Raw genomic sequence first — 16,752 nt, forward strand, 5'->3', positions numbered from 1 at the left:
GTTCCGTCTGGGGGTCCCAAACCTTGGGGAGGGGGAGGGGGGGGGGGTCCCGGTTTGGGGAGGTCTCAAATCTGGGGGGGGGGGGGGGTCACAGTTCTGGGAGGGGTCCCAGATTTGGGGGGTCCCGGTTTTGGGGTGTCCTCACCCGCGGGGGGGTGTCCAAGATTTGGGGTGTCCTGGATTTGGGGGTCCCATCATGGGGGGGGTCTCAGTTTTGGGGAAGTTCCCGATCTGGGGGGGGTTCAAGATCTGGGTGGGGGGCACCAGTTCTTGGGGGTCCCGGATTTGGGGGGATCCTGGTTAGGGGAGGTCTCAAATCTGGGGGGGGGGGTCACAGTTCTGGGAGGGGTCCCAGATTTGGGGGGTCCCGGTTTTGGGGTGTCCTCACCCGCGGGGGGGTGTCCAAGATTTGGGGGGGGTCCTGGATTTGGGGGTCCCATCATGGGGCGGGCTCTCAGTTTTGGGGGGGATGTTCCGGATTTGGGGGGGGTCCCAGATCTAGGGGGGGATCCCGGTTCTTGGGGGATCCGAATTTGGGGGGGGGTCCTGGTTAGAGAAGGGTCTCAAATCTGGGGGGGGGGGAGGGGGCTGGATATGGGGGTTGGAGTTCCTGGTCGGGGGGGTCCCAGTTTTTGGGGGGAGTCCCAAATCTGAGGGGGGTTTCAGTTCAGGGGGGTCCCGGATTTGAGGGGGGGGTTTCCAGTCTTGGGGGGGGGTCCTGTATTTGGTGGGGTTCTGGTTTGGGGGGGATCCTGGTTTTGTAAGGGGGGGAATCCTGGTTCTGGGGGGGTTCTGGATTTGGGGGGGGGGTCCCACTATGGGGGGGCTCTCAGTTTTGGGGAGGTCTCGGATTTGAGGGAGGGGATCCCAGATCTGGGCGAGGGATCCCGCTGGATTTGGGCAGGGTCCCAAATTGGGGGCGGCTCTCAGTTTCCAGGGGGTCCTGGAATTTGGGGGGGGGTCTCATTTTGGGGGGGGTCACTCTGCAGTGAAGATGCGGGCTGCGATGTCGTCCAGCAGCCAATCGATGCCGCCCAGCAGGTTCTGCCCCGTCACTGCGCTGCAGCCCTGGATGCACCAATGGTGGCTGCGCACCGAGTCCAGGTCCAGGGCCTGGGGGGGGCAGGGGGGAGAGAAGGGGGGGGTCAGGGGGTAATGGGGGCAACGGGGACATTGAGGGCATTGGGGTCAACGGGGGTATCGGGGGCAATGGGGGCACTGCAGACAATGGGGCCACGGGGGCATTGGGTAATGGGGGTATTGGGGGCAATGGGGGCAATGGGGTAATAGGGGTAATGAGGATAATAGGGGCAATGGGGGCAATAGGGGTAATGGGGTAATGGGGTAATAGGGGTAATGGCGGTATTGTGGGCAATGGGGGCAATGGGGTAATAGGGGCAATGAGGATAATAGGGGCAATGGGGGCAATAGGGGTAATGGGGTAATGGGGCAATAGGGGTAATGGGGGTATTGTGGGCAATGGGGGCAATGGGGTAATAGGGGTAATGAGGACAATGGGGCGATGGGGGTAATGGGGTAATGGGGTAATAGCGGTAATGAGGACAATGGGGGCAATGGGGGCAATGGGGTAATGAGGGTAATGGGGGCAACGGGGACATTGAGGGCATTGGGGTCAATGGGGGTATCAGGGGCAATGGGGGCACTGAGGTAATAGGGGTAATGAAGATAATGGGGGCAATGGGGGCAATGGGGGTAATGAACTCATTAGGGTCAATGGGGACATTGGGATCAGTGGGTCTACGGAGGTAATGGGGGCATTGGGGTCAATGGGGGCAATGGGGTAATAGGGGTAATGAGGACAATAGGGGCAATGGGGGTAATGGGGTAATGGGGTAATAGGGGTAATGAGGATAACGGGAGCAATGGGGTCAGTGGAGGTAATGGGGGCAATGGGGGTAATGAACTCATTAGGGTCAATGGGGATATTGGGGTCAGTGGGTCAATGGGGGCAATAGGGGCAATGGGGGTAATGGGGATAATGGGGGCACTGGGGTCAATGGGAGTAATAGGAGCAATGGGGTCAATGGAGGTAATGGGGGCAATGGGGGCAATGGGGGCATTGGGATCAATGGGGTCAATGGAGGTAATGGGGGCAATGGGGGTAATGAACTCATTAGGGTCAATGGGGACATTGGGGTCAGTGGGTCCATGGGGGTAATAGGGGCATTGGAGTCAATGGGGGCAATGGGGGTAATGCGGGCATTGGGGTTAATGGGGGTAATGGGGGTAATGGGGGTAATGCAGGATGTGGGGTAATGGGGTCAATGGGGACAATGGGGGTAATGGGGTTTTGAGATAATGGGGGCATTGGGGGAATTGCCGGCAATGGGGGCATTGGGGGCATTGGGGCATTGGGGCATTGGGGGTAATGAACTCATTACGGTCAGTGAGGGCAACGGGGTCAATGGGGGCATTGGGGACATTGGGGTCTCTGTGGGTCTCTATGGGGCGCAGCAGGGCTCAGTGGGGTCTCTATGGCTCTCCATGGGGCACAGTGGGGTCTCTGTGTCTCTACAGGTCTCTATGGGGTGCAGTGGGGTCCCTATGGGTCTCCATGGGTCCCTATGGGTCTCTATTGGTCCCTATGGGGTGCAGTAGGGCACAATGGGTCACAGTGGGATCTCCATGGGTCCCTATGGGTTCCTATGGGTCTCTATGGGTCTCTGTAGGTTTCTGGGGGTCCCTATGTGTCCCTATGTGTCCCTATGTGTCCCTATGGGTCCCTATGGGTCTCTATGGGTCCCTTTGGGTCACTGTGGGCCCTATGGGTCCCTATGGTTCCCTATGGGTCTCTATGGGTCTCTGTGGATCCCTATGGGTCTGTAAGGGTCTCTGTGGATGTCTATGGGTCCCCATGGGTCCCTATGGATCTGTCTGTAGGTCTCTATGGGTTCCTATGGGTCTCTATGGGTTTCTATGGGTTCCTATGGGTCTCTATGGGTTTCTATGAGTCCCTATGGGTCTCTGTAGGTTTCTGGGGTCCCTATGGGTCCCTATGGGTTCCTATGGGTTTCTATGGGTCCCTATGGGTTCCTATGGGTTTCTATGGGTCGCTATGGGTCTCTATGGGTCCCTATGGGTCCCTTTGGGTCGCTATGGGCCCTATGGGTCTCTATGGGTCCCTATTGGTGTCTGTGGGTCTCTATGGGTCGCTATGGGTCTCTATGGGTTCCTATGGGTCCCTATTGGTGTCTATGGGTCGCTATGGGTCTCTATGGGTCTCTATGGGTTCCTATGGGTCCCTATTGGTGTCTATGGATCGCTATGGGTCTCTATGGGTCCTTATTGGTGTCTATGGGTCTGTATGGGTCCCTGTGAGTCCCTATTGGTCTCTATGGGTCGCTATGGGGCGCTATGGCGCGCTATGGGGCGGTCCCCACCTCGCGGATGGCGCTGGGTGGCAGCGCTCCAGGCAGGTCCTGTTTGTTGGCCAACACCAGCAGGGTGGCGCCGGCCAGGCGCTGCAGGACGGACGGACACAGACAGGCAGATGGACAGCGAATCGCAGCCCCACAGCCCTGCAACCCCACAGCCCCACAGCCCTACAGCTCCACAACCCCACAGCCCCACAACCCTACAGCTCCACAACCCCACAGCCCCACAATCTCATACCCCCACAACCCCATAACCCCACACCCCACAACCCCACAGCCCCACAACCCCACAGCTCTACCCCATAACCCCATACTCCCATGACTCCATAACCCCCATAACCCCACACCCCATAACACCGTAATCCTCCATAACTCCATAAACCCCCGTAACATCCCACCCCATAATCCCACATCCCATAACCCCACAACCCCATACCCCCACAACCCCTCACCCCATAACCCCACAGCCACACAACCCCAGAATCCCTCAAACCCAACAGCACCACATCCCATAACCACCCACCACATAACACCCTAAAACCCCAAAACCCCCTCGCCACAGCCCCCCACTCCATAACCCCCACCCCATAAACCCCCATAGCCCCCCACCCCATAACCCCATAACCCCACATCCCAAAACCCCATCACCCCACACCCCACACCCCCACTCCATCCCCAAATCCCCCCACCTCCTCCCTCAGTAGCGCCCTCAGATCCCATAACCCCATAACATCATAACCAAAGAACTCCACACACTCCATAACTCCATAACCCCACAATCCCATAACCCCCATAACCCCAAAACCCCACACCCCATATCCCCATAACCCCACACCCCCATAACCCCACACCCCCATAAGCCCACAGCCCCATACCCCCATAAGCCCACAACCCCACAACCCCCACAACCCCACAACCCCATAACCCCACAACCTCATAACCCCATACAGCCCCCATAACCCCACATCTCCTAACCCCACACTCCATAACCTCACACCCCACAACCACATAGAGCCCCCATGAACTCACACCCCATAAGCCCATACAGCCCCATACCCCCACAACCCCATAACCCCACACCCCCACAACCCCCGTAACCCGACAACCCCATAACCTCACACCCCATAACCCCATACAACCCCCAAAACCCCACAACGCCATAACCCCCACATCCCCACAACCCCCACAACCCCACAACCCCATAACCCCCACCACCCCACAACCCCATAACCCCCATGACCCCATAACCCCCATAACCCCACAGCCCCGTACCTCCATAACCCCACAACCCCTTACCCCCATAACCCCACAAACCCATACACCCATAACCCCACGACCCTGTACCCCGATAATCCCACAACCCCATACCCCCATAACCTCAAAACCCCACAACCCCAAAACCCCATAACCCCCATAACCCCACAACCCCACAACCCCCACAACCCCACAACCCCATAACCCCATACAGGCCCCATAACCCCACAACCCCATAACCCCACACCTCCTAACCGCACAACCCCATAACCCCATACAGCCCGCATAACCCCACACATCCTAACCTCACACCCCATAACCCCACACCTCATATCCCCATAACCCCACAACCCCACAACCCCCACAACCCCATAACCCCATACAGCCCCCATAACCCCACAACCCCAAACCCCACAACCCCATACCCCCATAACCCCATAACCCCACAACCCCATAACCTCCACAACCCCACAGCCCTGTACCCCCACAACCCCACAACGCCAAACCCCACAACCCCACAACCCCATACCCCCATAACCCCACAACCCCATACAGCCCCCATAATCCCACACCTCCTAACCCTACACCCCATAACCCCACACCCCCATACAGCCCCCATAACCCCACAACCCCATACAGCCCCCATAACCCCACACCTCCTAACCCCACACCCCACACCCCCACACTCCCATTCGGCCGCCATAGACCCCACACCCCCCATACAGCCCCCATAACCCCACAACCCCAAACCCCACAACCCCACAGCCCCGCACAGCCCCCATAACCCCACACCCCCATACAGCCCCCACAACCCCACAGCCCCGCACAGCCCCCACAACCCCACACCCCCATACAGCCCCCACAACCCCACAGCCCCGCACAGCCCCCACAACCCCACACCCCCATACAGCCCCCACAACCCCACAGCCCCGCACAGCCCCCCGCACCTCCTCCCTGAGCAGGGCTCGGAGCTCCTTGGCGCAGAGCTGCAGGCGCTGCCGGTCGCCGCTGTCCACCACCCAGACCAGGCCGTCGCTGCTCTCGAAGTAGTTCCGCCAATAGGAGCGCAGGGAGCTCTGCCCGCCCACGTCCCACACGTTCAGCGTGAACCTGCCGACATGGCCAGCGACGTGGCTACCGACATGGCTGCCGACATGGCTACTGGCATGGCTACCGATGTGGCTACCAACATGGCTACCGAAATGGCTACCGACGTGGCTACTGACATGGCTACTGACATGGCTGCCAACATGGCCACCGATGTGGCTACCGACATGGCTGCCGACATGGCTGCTGACATGGCTACCGACGTGGCTACTGACGTGGCTACCGACATGGCTACCGACATGGCTACTGACATGGCTGCCAACATGGCCACCGATGTGGCTACTGACATGGCTGCCGACATGGCTACTGATGTGGCTACTGACATGGCTGCCAACATGGCCACCGATGTGGCTACTGACATGGCTGCGGTCATGGCTACCGACATGACTACTGACATGGCTACCGACATGGCTACTAACATGGCTGCCGACATGGCTGCCGACATGGCTACTAACATGGCTACCGACGTGGCTACTGACGTGGCTACCGACATGGCTACCGACATGGCTACTGACATGGCTGCCAACATGGCCACCGATGTGGCTACTGACATGGCTGCCAACATGGCTACTGATGTGGCTACTGACATGGCTGCCAACATGGCCACCGATGTGGCTACTGACATGGCTGCCGACATGGCTACCAACATGGCTACCGACATGGCTGCCGACATGGCTGCCGACATGGCTACTAACATGGCTACCGACGTGGCTACTGACGTGGCTACCGACATGGCTACCGACATGGCTACTGACATGGCTACTGACATGGCTGCCGACATGGCTGCCGACATGGCTGATAATGTGGCTACCGACATAGATACCAACATGGTTGCCAATATGGCTGCCAACATGGCTGCCAACGTGGCTGTTAATATGGCTGCCAATATGACTACTGACATAGGTACCAGCATGGCTATCAACATGGTTGCCAACATGGCTACCAACATGGCTGCCGACACGGCTGCTAATATGGTTGCCAACATGGCTACCAACACGGCTGCCAACGTGGCTGCCAACGTGGCTGCCAACATGGCTACCAACATGGATGCCAACATGGCTGCCAATATAGCTACCAACATGGCTACCAACATAGATACCAGCATGACTATCAACGCGGCTACCAACACGGCTACCAACACGGCTACCAATATGGCTGCCAACATGGCTGCTAATATAGTTGCCAACATGGCTGCCGACATGGTCAACTCCTCTGGGCACCCCAAAAATATGGGCACCCCAAATCTATGGGGACCCCAAACCTCCGGGCACCCCACATCTGTCAGCACCCCACATCTATGGGGACCCCGCATCGATGGGGCACCCCAAATCCGTGGGGACCCACATTTATGGCCACCCCCCATTTATGGCCACCTCCCATTTATGGCCACCCCAAATCCGTGGGGACCCACATTTATGGCCATCCCCCATTTATGGCCACCCCCCATTTATGGCCACCTCCCATTTATGGCCACCCCAAATCCACGGGGACCCACATTTATGGCCACCCCCCATTTATGGCCACCCCAAATCTCCGGCCACCCCACGCCGATGTGCTGCAGTACCGGCGGTGACCACATGGCGGCGCCCTACCCGCGGTGCTGCAGCGTTTTGATGTTGAAGCCCAGCGTCGGGGCGGCGCCGCTCACGTCCTCGCCGTTGAAACGCTTCAGCAGCGTCGTCTTCCCGGCGTTGTCCAACCCCCTGCGGAGCCCCTCGTGATGGGGTCGGCCACCCCACAGAGCCCCACAGACCCACGGACCCCGTACACCCCATAGACCCCATCCATCCCATAGACCCCATCCATCCACCCCATTGATCCCCTTCACCTCTTAGACCCCAATCATTCGCTCTATAGATCCCATTGCACCCCATAGATCCCATGCACGCTATAGATCCCATTCATCCACCCCATAGATCCATTCCACCCTGTAGACCCCAATCATTCACCCCATAGATCCCATTCCACCCCACAGATCCCCATTCAATCCATAGACCCCATTCATTCACCCTACAGACCCCATTCAACCCATAGACCCCATTCATTCACCCCATAGACCCCATCCACCCCATTGATCCCCTTCACCTCTTAGACCCCATTCATTCACCCCATAGATCCCATTCCATCCCATAGATCCCATGCATCCTATAGACCCCATTCATCCACCCCATAGACTCCATTCACCCTATACATCCCCTTCACCCCACAGACCCCATTCATTCACCCCACAGACCCCATTCACCCCAGAGACCCATTCCCCCCACAGATCCCATCCACCCCATAGAGCCCATGCACCCCATAGAACCCCATTCATTCACCCCATAGACCCCACTCACCCCATAGATCCCCTTCACCCCACAGACCCCATTCATTCACCCTATAGGTCCCATTCAATCCATAGACCCCAATCGTTCACCCCACAGACCCCATTCCACCCCATGCACCCTATAGACCCCATTCATCCACCCCATAGATCCCATTCCACCCCATAGATCCCATCCACCCCATAGAACCCATTCATTCACCCCATAGACCCCAGTCATTCATCCTATAGATCCCATTCAATCCATAGACCCCATTCATTCACCCCATAGACCCCACTCACCCCATAGATCCCCTTCACCCCATAGACCCCAATCATTCACCCCATAGCACCCATCCATCCCACAGACCCCATTCACCCCACAGACCCCATCCACCCCAAAGACCCCGTTAGCCCCACAGCACCCACTGACCCCACAGCCTCCACTGACCCCATAGCCCCCACTGACCCCATAGCGCCCACTGACCCCATAGTGCCCACTGACCCCATAGCGCCCACTGACCCCATAGCCCCCACTGACCCCATAGCGCCCACTGACCCCATAGCCCCCACTGACCCCATAGTGCCCACTGACCCCATAGCGCCCACTGACCCCATAGTGCCCACTGACCCCATAGCGCCACTCAGACCTACAGCAACCCCCGACCCCATAGCGCTGCGCTCACCCCACATCCCCAACCCCCCCTTCCCCATCCCATAATACCCCACCCCATAGAGCCACGCCCACCATTGGCCACACCCACCCCGTTTGACCACGCCCACCAAATAGACCACGCCCACTTCAATAACCCCGCCTACTGCACGGCCACGCCCACTTCCCACGCCCAGGCCACGCCCCATCCCACTTGACCCCGCCCCCATGTGACCCCGCCCCCTCCCTTCCCCCGCGATCCCCCATTGGCCCTTTCCCCAAAGCCCCGCCCCCTCCCTTCCCCTGCGCTCCCCCATTGGCCGCTTCCCTGCCCCACCGCCCCCTCCACACAGGCCCCGCCCCCTCCCCACAGGCCCCGCCCCCTTCCCCTCCCCACACGGTTCCCCATTGGCTCCTTCCCCAAAGCACCGCCCACACCGACAGGCCCCGCCCCTCCCTTCCCCCACGATTGCCATTGGCCGATTCGCCAAAGCCCCGCCCCCTCGCTAGGCTCCGCCCCTTCCCGGAAGCCGCTCTCACAGCATCAGCAGCCGCAGTTCCTTCTCCCGCTCGCGCATCTTCTTCAGGATCGTCAGGAGCCCCATGGCCGCGCTGCGCCGCTAAGCCCCGCCCCCCGCCGCCCATTGGCTGCGAGCGGCCAATCCCCGCTCTGGATCTTTCCCCACCGGCCTCTTCTTCCGGCCTCTTCCCTTCCGCCCGCAGCTCGCCTTCTATTGGCTCCGCTTCTCTAAGCGCCGCCTCCTCTCCGCCCCCATTGGCCTTTCCGCACCTCACCGTCTGCCCTTCTCCGTTCCTATTGGCTCCGCTTCCCTAAACCCCGCCTCCTCTCCCATTGGCCGCGCGCCACCCCCTCTTCCGCCCGCCGCTTACTTCCGGGTGAGCGCTCTCCCCGCATGGCGCCTCCCTGTGGCGGAAAGCGGCGGTGCACGGTTGGGGCGGACCAGCGGCTCCGTGCCCCCCCCCGGCTCGGGCCCCTTCAATCCCCGCACCCCCCCCCGCCATGGCCGCCCTCCGTCTCTTCCTGGTGCTGCTTCTGCTTCTGCCTTCGCTGCCCGCGGGGCCCGGGCCGGGCTGCAGACTGAGGCGTGAGCACCGGGACCCCCCACCCCCGGGACCCCCATGGGGACAACCCCCCCCAAGGACCCCCCCATAGGGGCTCCCACTTAATGACCCCCCCCCATAGGGAGCCCCCAAAGGGACCCCCCCTAAGGACCCCCCCCATAGGGACCCCCAGCATGGAACCCCCCCATAGGGACCCCCCCAAAGACCCCCCCCATAGGGATCCCACATAGAGACCCCCCCAAAGGGACCCCCCCCATAGGGGCACCCCCAAAGACCCCCCCCATAGGGACGACCCCCATAGGGATCCCCCCAACAGGGGCCCCCCAATCACCCCCCCCGTAGGGATTCCCACATAGGGACACCCCATAGGGACCCCCCTAAAGGTCTCCCCAAACGGACTCCCCCATGAGGACCCCCCCCATAGGGGCCCTCCCAAGGAGCCCCCCCACAGGGACCCCCAACATGGACCCCCCATAGGGGCACCCCCAAAGACCCCCCCATAGGGATCCCCAACATGGACCCCCATAGGGGCACCCCCAAAGACCCCCCCATAGGGATCCCCAACATGGACCCCCATAGGGGCACCCCCAAAGACCCCCCCCCATAGGGATCCCCCCAACAGGGACCCCCCCAATGACCCCCCCATAGGAATTCCCACATAGAGATGCCCCCAAAGGGACCTCCCCATATGGACTCCCCCATAGGGACCCCCCCATATGGGCACCCCCAAGGCCCCCCCCATAAGGGCTCCCACTTAGGGACCCCCCCAAAAGGGAACCCCTCCCAAGGGACCCCCCAAACCCCCCCCCATAAGGACTCCCCCATAGGGACCCCCCCATATGGGCACCCCAAGGCCCCCCCCATAAGGGCTCTGACTTAGGGACCCCCCCAAAAGGGAACCCCCCCCAAGGGACCCCCCCAAGAACCCCCCATAGGGGCTCCCCAAGCCCCCTCCCCAAGGGGTTCCCTCTTAGGGACTCCCCCATAGGGACCCCCAACATGGACCCCCCTATAGGGACCCCCTAAACAGGGACCCCCCCCCCCATAAGGACCCCCATAGAGACCCCCCCCCATAAAAAACCTCTCATTGAGAGCCCACCCCGAGGACCCCCCCCCCATAGGAACCCTCCATAGGGGCCCCCCCTCATAGATCCCCCCCCCCTTAGGGAACCCCCATAAGGCCCCCCCTTAGGGACCCCCCCCCCATAAAGACTCCCCATAGAGACCCCCCAAAAGGGACCCCCAAGGACCCCCCTCCCCCACACTGACTGCCCCATAGAGACCCCCCCATAGTGAACCTCCTCAAGGCCCCCCCCCCCAAGGACCCCCCCCATAGGGAACCCCCTCCCCAACAGTGACCCCCCATTGTAACCCCCCATAGAGACCCCCCCCAAATCACATCAGAGACCCCCCCAACCCCCCCCATTATCACCCCCCCATAAGACCCCCCCAAATCACAACAGTCCCATAGAGAGCCCCATAGAGACCCCCCCTCATTATCACCCCCCCATGAGACCCCCCCCAAATCACGTCAGCCCCATAGAGACCCCCATAGAGAGCCCCCCAATCCTCCCATCATCCCCCCCATGAGACTCCCCCAAATCACATCAGCCCCATAGAGACCCCCCCAAACCCCCCCTCATTATCACCCCCCCCATGAGACCCCCCCAAATCACATCTGCATTGGGGTTTTTTTGGGGTTAATGGGGTCTTTATGGGGGCATTGGGGTTTTTATGGGGTCAGTGGGGTCTCTATGAGACACTGGGTTTTTTCTGGAGTTAATGGGGTCTCTATGAGCTCAATGCTGTCTTTATGGGATCAGTGGGGTCTCTATGGGGCATTGCAGTCTCTATAAGGCATTGGGGTCTCCATGGGGTTAATGGGGTCTCCATGGGCTCCAGGGGTCTCTATGGGGCATTGGGCTTTCTATGAGGTCAGTGGGGTCTCTATGGGGCATTGGGATTTTTCTGGGGTTAATGGGGTCTCTATGGGCTCAATGGTGTCTTTATGGGATCAGTGGGGTCTCTATGGAGCATTGGGGTCTCCATGGGGTCAATGGGGTCTCTATTGGGACATTGGGGTCTCCATGGGGTCCAGGGGTCTCTATGGGGCATTGGGCTTTCTACGAGGTCAGTGGGGTCTCTATGGGGCACTGGGGTTTTTCTGGGGTTAATGGGGTCTCTATGGGCTCAATGGTGTCTTTATGGGATCAGTGGGGTCTCTATGGAGCATTGGGGTCTCCATGGGGTCTCTATTGGGACATTGGGGTCTCTATGGGGTCAATGGGGTCTCTATGGAGCATTGGGGTCTCCATGGGGTCAATGGGGTCTCTATGGGGTTAATGGGGTCTCTACTGGGGCATTGGGGTCTCTATGGGGTTAATGGGGTCTCCATGGGGTCAAGGGGTCTCTATGGGGCATTGGGATTTTTCTGGGGTTAATGGGGTCTCTATGGGCTCAATGGTGTCTTTATGGGATCAGTGGGGTCTCTATGGAGCATTGGGGTCTCCATGGGGTCAATGGGGTCTCTATGGGGTTAATGGGGTCTCTACTGGGGCATTGAGGTCTCTATAGGGTCAATGGGGTCTCTATGGGGTCCAGGGGTCTCTATGGGGCATTGGGCTTTCTACGAGGTCAGTGGGGTCTCTATGGGGCACTGGGGTTTTTCTGGGGTTAATGGGGTCTCTATGGGCTCAATGGTGTCTTTATGGGATCAATGGGGTCTCTATGGGGCATTGGGGTCTCTATGGGCTCAATGGTGTCTCCATGGGGTTAATGGGGTCTCTATGGGGCATTGGGATCTCCATGGGGTCAATGGGGTCTCTATGGGTTCAATGGAGTCTCTATGGGGTCAATGGAGTCAATGGGGTCTCTATGGGGTCAATGGGATCAATGAGGTCTCTATGGGATCAATGGGGTCTCTATGGGGTCCAGGAGTCTCTATGGGGCACTGGGGTTTTTCTGGGGTCAATGGGGTCTCTATGGGCTCAGTGGTGTCTTTATGGGATCAATGGGGTCTCTATGGGGTCAGTGGGGTTTCGATGGGGTCAGTGGTGTCAATGGGGTCTCTATGGGGTCAGTGGGGTCTCTATGGGGTCAGTGGGGTCAATGGGGTCTCTATGGGGTCAATGGGGTCTCTATGGGGTCTCTATGGGGTCAATGGGGTCTCTATGGGCTCAATGGTGTCTTTATGGGATCAGTGGGGTCTCTATGGAGCATTGGGGTCTCCATGGGGTCTCTATTGGGACATTGGGGTCTCTATGGGGTCAATGGGGTCTCTATGGAGCATTGGGGTCTCCATGGGGTCAATGGGGTCTCTATGGGGTTAATGGGGTCTCTACTGGGGCATTGGGGTCTCTATGGGGTTAATGGGGTCTCCATGGGGTCAAGGGGTCTCTATGGGGCATTGGGATTTTTCTGGGGTTAATGGGGTCTCTATGGGCTCAATGGTGTCTTTATGGGATCAGTGGGGTCTCTATGGAGCATTGGGGTCTCCATGGGGTCAATGGGGTCTCTATGGGGTTAATGGGGTCTCTACTGGGGCATTGAGGTCTCTATAGGGTCAATGGGGTCTCTATGGGGTCCAGGGGTCTCTATGGGGCATTGGGCTTTCTACGAGGTCAGTGGGGTCTCTATGGGGCACTGGGGTTTTTCTGGGGTTAATGGGGTCTCTATGGGCTCAATGGTGTCTTTATGGGATCAATGGGGTCTCTATGGGGCATTGGGGTCTCTATGGGCTCAATGGTGTCTCCATGGGGTTAATGGGGTCTCTATGGGGCATTGGGATCTCCATGGGGTCAATGGGGTCTCTATGGGTTCAATGGAGTCTCTATGGGGTCAATGGAGTCAATGGGGTCTCTATGGGGTCAATGGGATCAATGAGGTCTCTATGGGATCAATGGGGTCTCTATGGGGTCCAGGAGTCTCTATGGGGCACTGGGGTTTTTCTGGGGTCAATGGGGTCTCTATGGGCTCAGTGGTGTCTTTATGGGATCAATGGGGTCTCTATGGGGTCAGTGGGGTTTCGATGGGGTCAGTGGTGTCAATGGGGTCTCTATGGGGTCAGTGGGGTCTCTATGGGGTCAGTGGGGTCAATGGGGTCTCTATGGGGTCAATGGGGTCTCTATGGGGTCTCTATGGGGTCAATGGGGTCTCTATGGGGCACTGCGATCCCATACGGCACATTGGGGGTGACCACGTGACCGCGGCGGCGCAGTGACGTCACTGTCTGGCAGCGGTGCCGCAGGGCGCATGCGCGGTGTCCCCGGTGCTGTTGGGCTGCGCGGGTCACTGCGAGTCAGGCGCGTTCCCGGCTCGGCGCGCGGTCACGGCGGTCACGTGGCACCGCATCACTTCCGCCGCGCGGTGCTGCACCATCGGGAGCGCGCGGAAGGTGCGCCATCCCATAATAGCCCCCCTAACATCGCGTCATGCTTCGCGTCCGTTGCCCACTGCATGGAGCCCCTGAGCCGCACGGCCCATACAGACACAACCCGTGAGCCCACACCCCATAATATCCCACACCCCATAATATTCTACATCCCATAATATCCCACACCCCATAATATCCTACATCCCATAATATCCCACACCCCATAATATCCCACACCCCATAACCCAATAACTCCACAGCCCACATCCCATAATATCCCACACCCCGTAATATTCCATAACCCCACAGCCCATAATATTCCATAACCCCATATCCCATAATATCCCAGACCCCATAAAGCCTCACCCCATAACCTCACACCCCATAACCCCACACCTCATAGCCTCACCCCATAACCCCACATCCCATAATATCCCACACCCCATAACCCAATAACCCCATAAGCCCACATCCCATAAAATCCCAAACCCCGTAATCCCACAACCCCAAAACCCAATAACCCCACAGCCCACATCCCATAATATCCCACACCCCATAACCCAATAACCCCATAAGCCCACATCCCATAATATCTCACACCCCATAATCCCACAACCCCAAAACCCAATAACCCCACAACCCACATCCCATAATATCCCACACCCCATAAAGCCGCACCCCATAACCTCACACCCCATAATATCCCACACCCCATAACCTCACTCCATAACCCCACACCCCATAATATCCCACACCCCATAACCTCGCACCCCATAACCTCGCACCCCATAACCTCATACCCCATAAACCCACAGCCCATAACCCGACACCCCGTATTCACACCCCATAACCACCACACCCCATATCTGACCACCTGACCCCACAACCCCACCCCATATCCACACCCCATAACCACTCACCCCATATCCACACCCCATAACCACACCCCATAACCACACCCCATAACCACACCCCATAACCACACCCCATAACCACACACCCCACAACCCCACCCCATATCCACACACCCCATAACCACACCCCATAACCACACCCTATAACCCCACACCCCATAACCACACACCCCATAACCACACACCCCATATCCACACACCCCACAACCCCAAACCCCACAACCCCACCCCATATCCACACCCCATAACCCCACACCCCACATCCACACCACAAACCCCCCCTCGGTAACCCCATAAACCCACACCCCGTAACCTCACACCCCACATACTCACCCCAGAACCCCATAAGCCTACAACCACACCCCATAGCCCGGCCCTATAACCCAAAACCCCGTAACCCCACACCCCGTATCCACACTCCTATAATCCCACGACCCCATATCCGCACCTCATAGCCTGATCCCATAACCCACAACCCCGTTACCCCATAACCCCATGACATCCCATAATAACTCCATAACACATCCCATAATAACCCCATAACACATCCCATAATAACCCCATGACATCCCATAATAACCCCATAACACATCCCATAATAACCCCATATAACATCCCATAATAACCCCATAACACATCCCATAATAACCCCATGACATCCCATAATAACCCCATAACACATCCCATAATAACCCCATGTAACACATCCCATAATAACCCCACGTGACATCCCATAATAACCCCACGTGACACATCCCATAATAACCCCACATAACACATCCAATAGCAACCCCACGTGACACCCCTTAATACCCCACGTGACACCCCATAGTACCCCACGTGATATCCCACAATGCCCCACGACATCCCACAATGCCCCGCTCTCTCCGCAGCTCTCTGTTTCCGTTTCCTGTCCCGGCGGCCGCACGCTGACGCTGCCGACCATCACCGCCAATGGCTGCCGCTGCGACCAGTGCCGCGGGGCGCGGCTGTGAATGCCCGATGGGGCCGAATATAGGGCCGATTGTAGGGCCGAATATGGGGTTGTGAGCCTCCCTGTGGGGCCGAATGTGGGGCCAAATATAGGGCCAAATATGGGGCTGTGAGCCACTCCATAGGGCTGAATATGGGGCCGAAAATGGGGCTGTGAGCCTCCCTGTGGGGCCGAATGTGGGGCCGAGTATGGGGCTGTGAGCTGCCTTATGGAGCTGAATATACGGCTGATTATGGGGCTGTGAGCCACTCTATAGGGCTAAATATGGGGCCGAATATGCGGCTGTGAGCAGCCCTATGGGGCCAATTATAGGGCCAATTATAGGGCTGAATATGGGGCCGAATATGGGGCTGTGAGCTGCCTTATGGGGCCAAATATAGGGCCGATTATGGGGCTGCATATGGGGCTGTGACCCTCCCTGTGGGGCCAAATATGGGGCCAAATATGGGGCTGTGAGCTGCCCTGTGGAGCTGAATATAGGGCCAATTATGGGGCTGTGAGCCACTCTATAGGGCTGAATATAGGGCCAATTATAGGTCCAAATATGGGGCTGTGAGCCTCCCTGTGGGGCCGAATGTGGGGCTTATGGGGCCAATTATAGGGCTGATTATAGGGCTGAATATGGGGCTGTGAGCCTCACTATGAGGCCAAATATGGGGCCAAATATGGGGCCAAATAT

At 58.6% G+C, this 16,752-nt stretch overlaps 2 protein-coding genes across 2 annotated transcripts; one reads left to right on the top strand and one right to left on the bottom strand.

The window, feature by feature from the left end:
* Positions 1–666: 666 nt before the first annotated feature.
* On the bottom strand, positions 667–9,383 carry ARL2 (ARF like GTPase 2). Its single transcript, XM_090129569.1, has 5 exons — positions 9,251–9,383; positions 7,349–7,459; positions 5,597–5,759; positions 3,402–3,482; positions 667–1,113 (listed from the first exon to the last, which is right to left on the bottom strand). The coding sequence occupies exons 1-5, from the start codon at positions 9,313–9,315 to the stop codon at positions 979–981; spliced, it is 555 nt and encodes a 184-aa protein (XP_089985695.1). The 5' UTR covers positions 9,316–9,383; the 3' UTR covers positions 667–978.
* A 121-nt stretch (positions 9,384–9,504) lies between these two features.
* Positions 9,505–16,120, top strand: GPHA2 (glycoprotein hormone subunit alpha 2). Its single transcript, XM_090129571.1, has 3 exons — positions 9,505–9,816; positions 14,029–14,186; positions 15,973–16,120. The coding sequence occupies exons 1-3, from the start codon at positions 9,732–9,734 to the stop codon at positions 16,072–16,074; spliced, it is 345 nt and encodes a 114-aa protein (XP_089985697.1). The 5' UTR covers positions 9,505–9,731; the 3' UTR covers positions 16,075–16,120.
* The last annotated feature ends 632 nt before the right edge of the window (positions 16,121–16,752 follow it).

The sequence above is a fragment of the Phasianus colchicus genome, chromosome 37 (assembly GCF_987193195.1).
Source record: "Phasianus colchicus chromosome 37, bPhaCol1.hap1.1, whole genome shotgun sequence".
Taxonomy (NCBI): Eukaryota; Metazoa; Chordata; class Aves; order Galliformes; family Phasianidae; genus Phasianus; species Phasianus colchicus.

Bases quoted from the DNA above. Each gene is read 5' to 3' on its own strand.
- ARL2 (XM_090129569.1), bottom strand. From the start codon at position 9,315: ATGGGGCTCCTGACGATCCTGAAGAAGATGCGCGAGCGGGAGAAGGAA. The intron at 5,760-7,348 runs GTAGGGCGCCGC...CCATGTCGGCAG, and splicing joins AAAACGCTGCAGCACCGCGG to GTTCACGCTGAACGTGTGGG. The intron at 1,114-3,401 runs GTGGGGACCGCC...TGCCCCCCCCAG, and splicing joins CACCCAGCGCCATCCGCGAG to GCCCTGGACCTGGACTCGGT.
- GPHA2 (XM_090129571.1), top strand. From the start codon at position 9,732: ATGGCCGCCCTCCGTCTCTTCCTGGTGCTGCTTCTGCTTCTGCCTTCG. The intron at 9,817-14,028 runs GTGAGCACCGGG...ACTGTCTGGCAG, and splicing joins GCCGGGCTGCAGACTGAGGC to CGGTGCCGCAGGGCGCATGC. The intron at 14,187-15,972 runs GTGCGCCATCCC...CTCTCTCCGCAG, and splicing joins CCATCGGGAGCGCGCGGAAG to CTCTCTGTTTCCGTTTCCTG.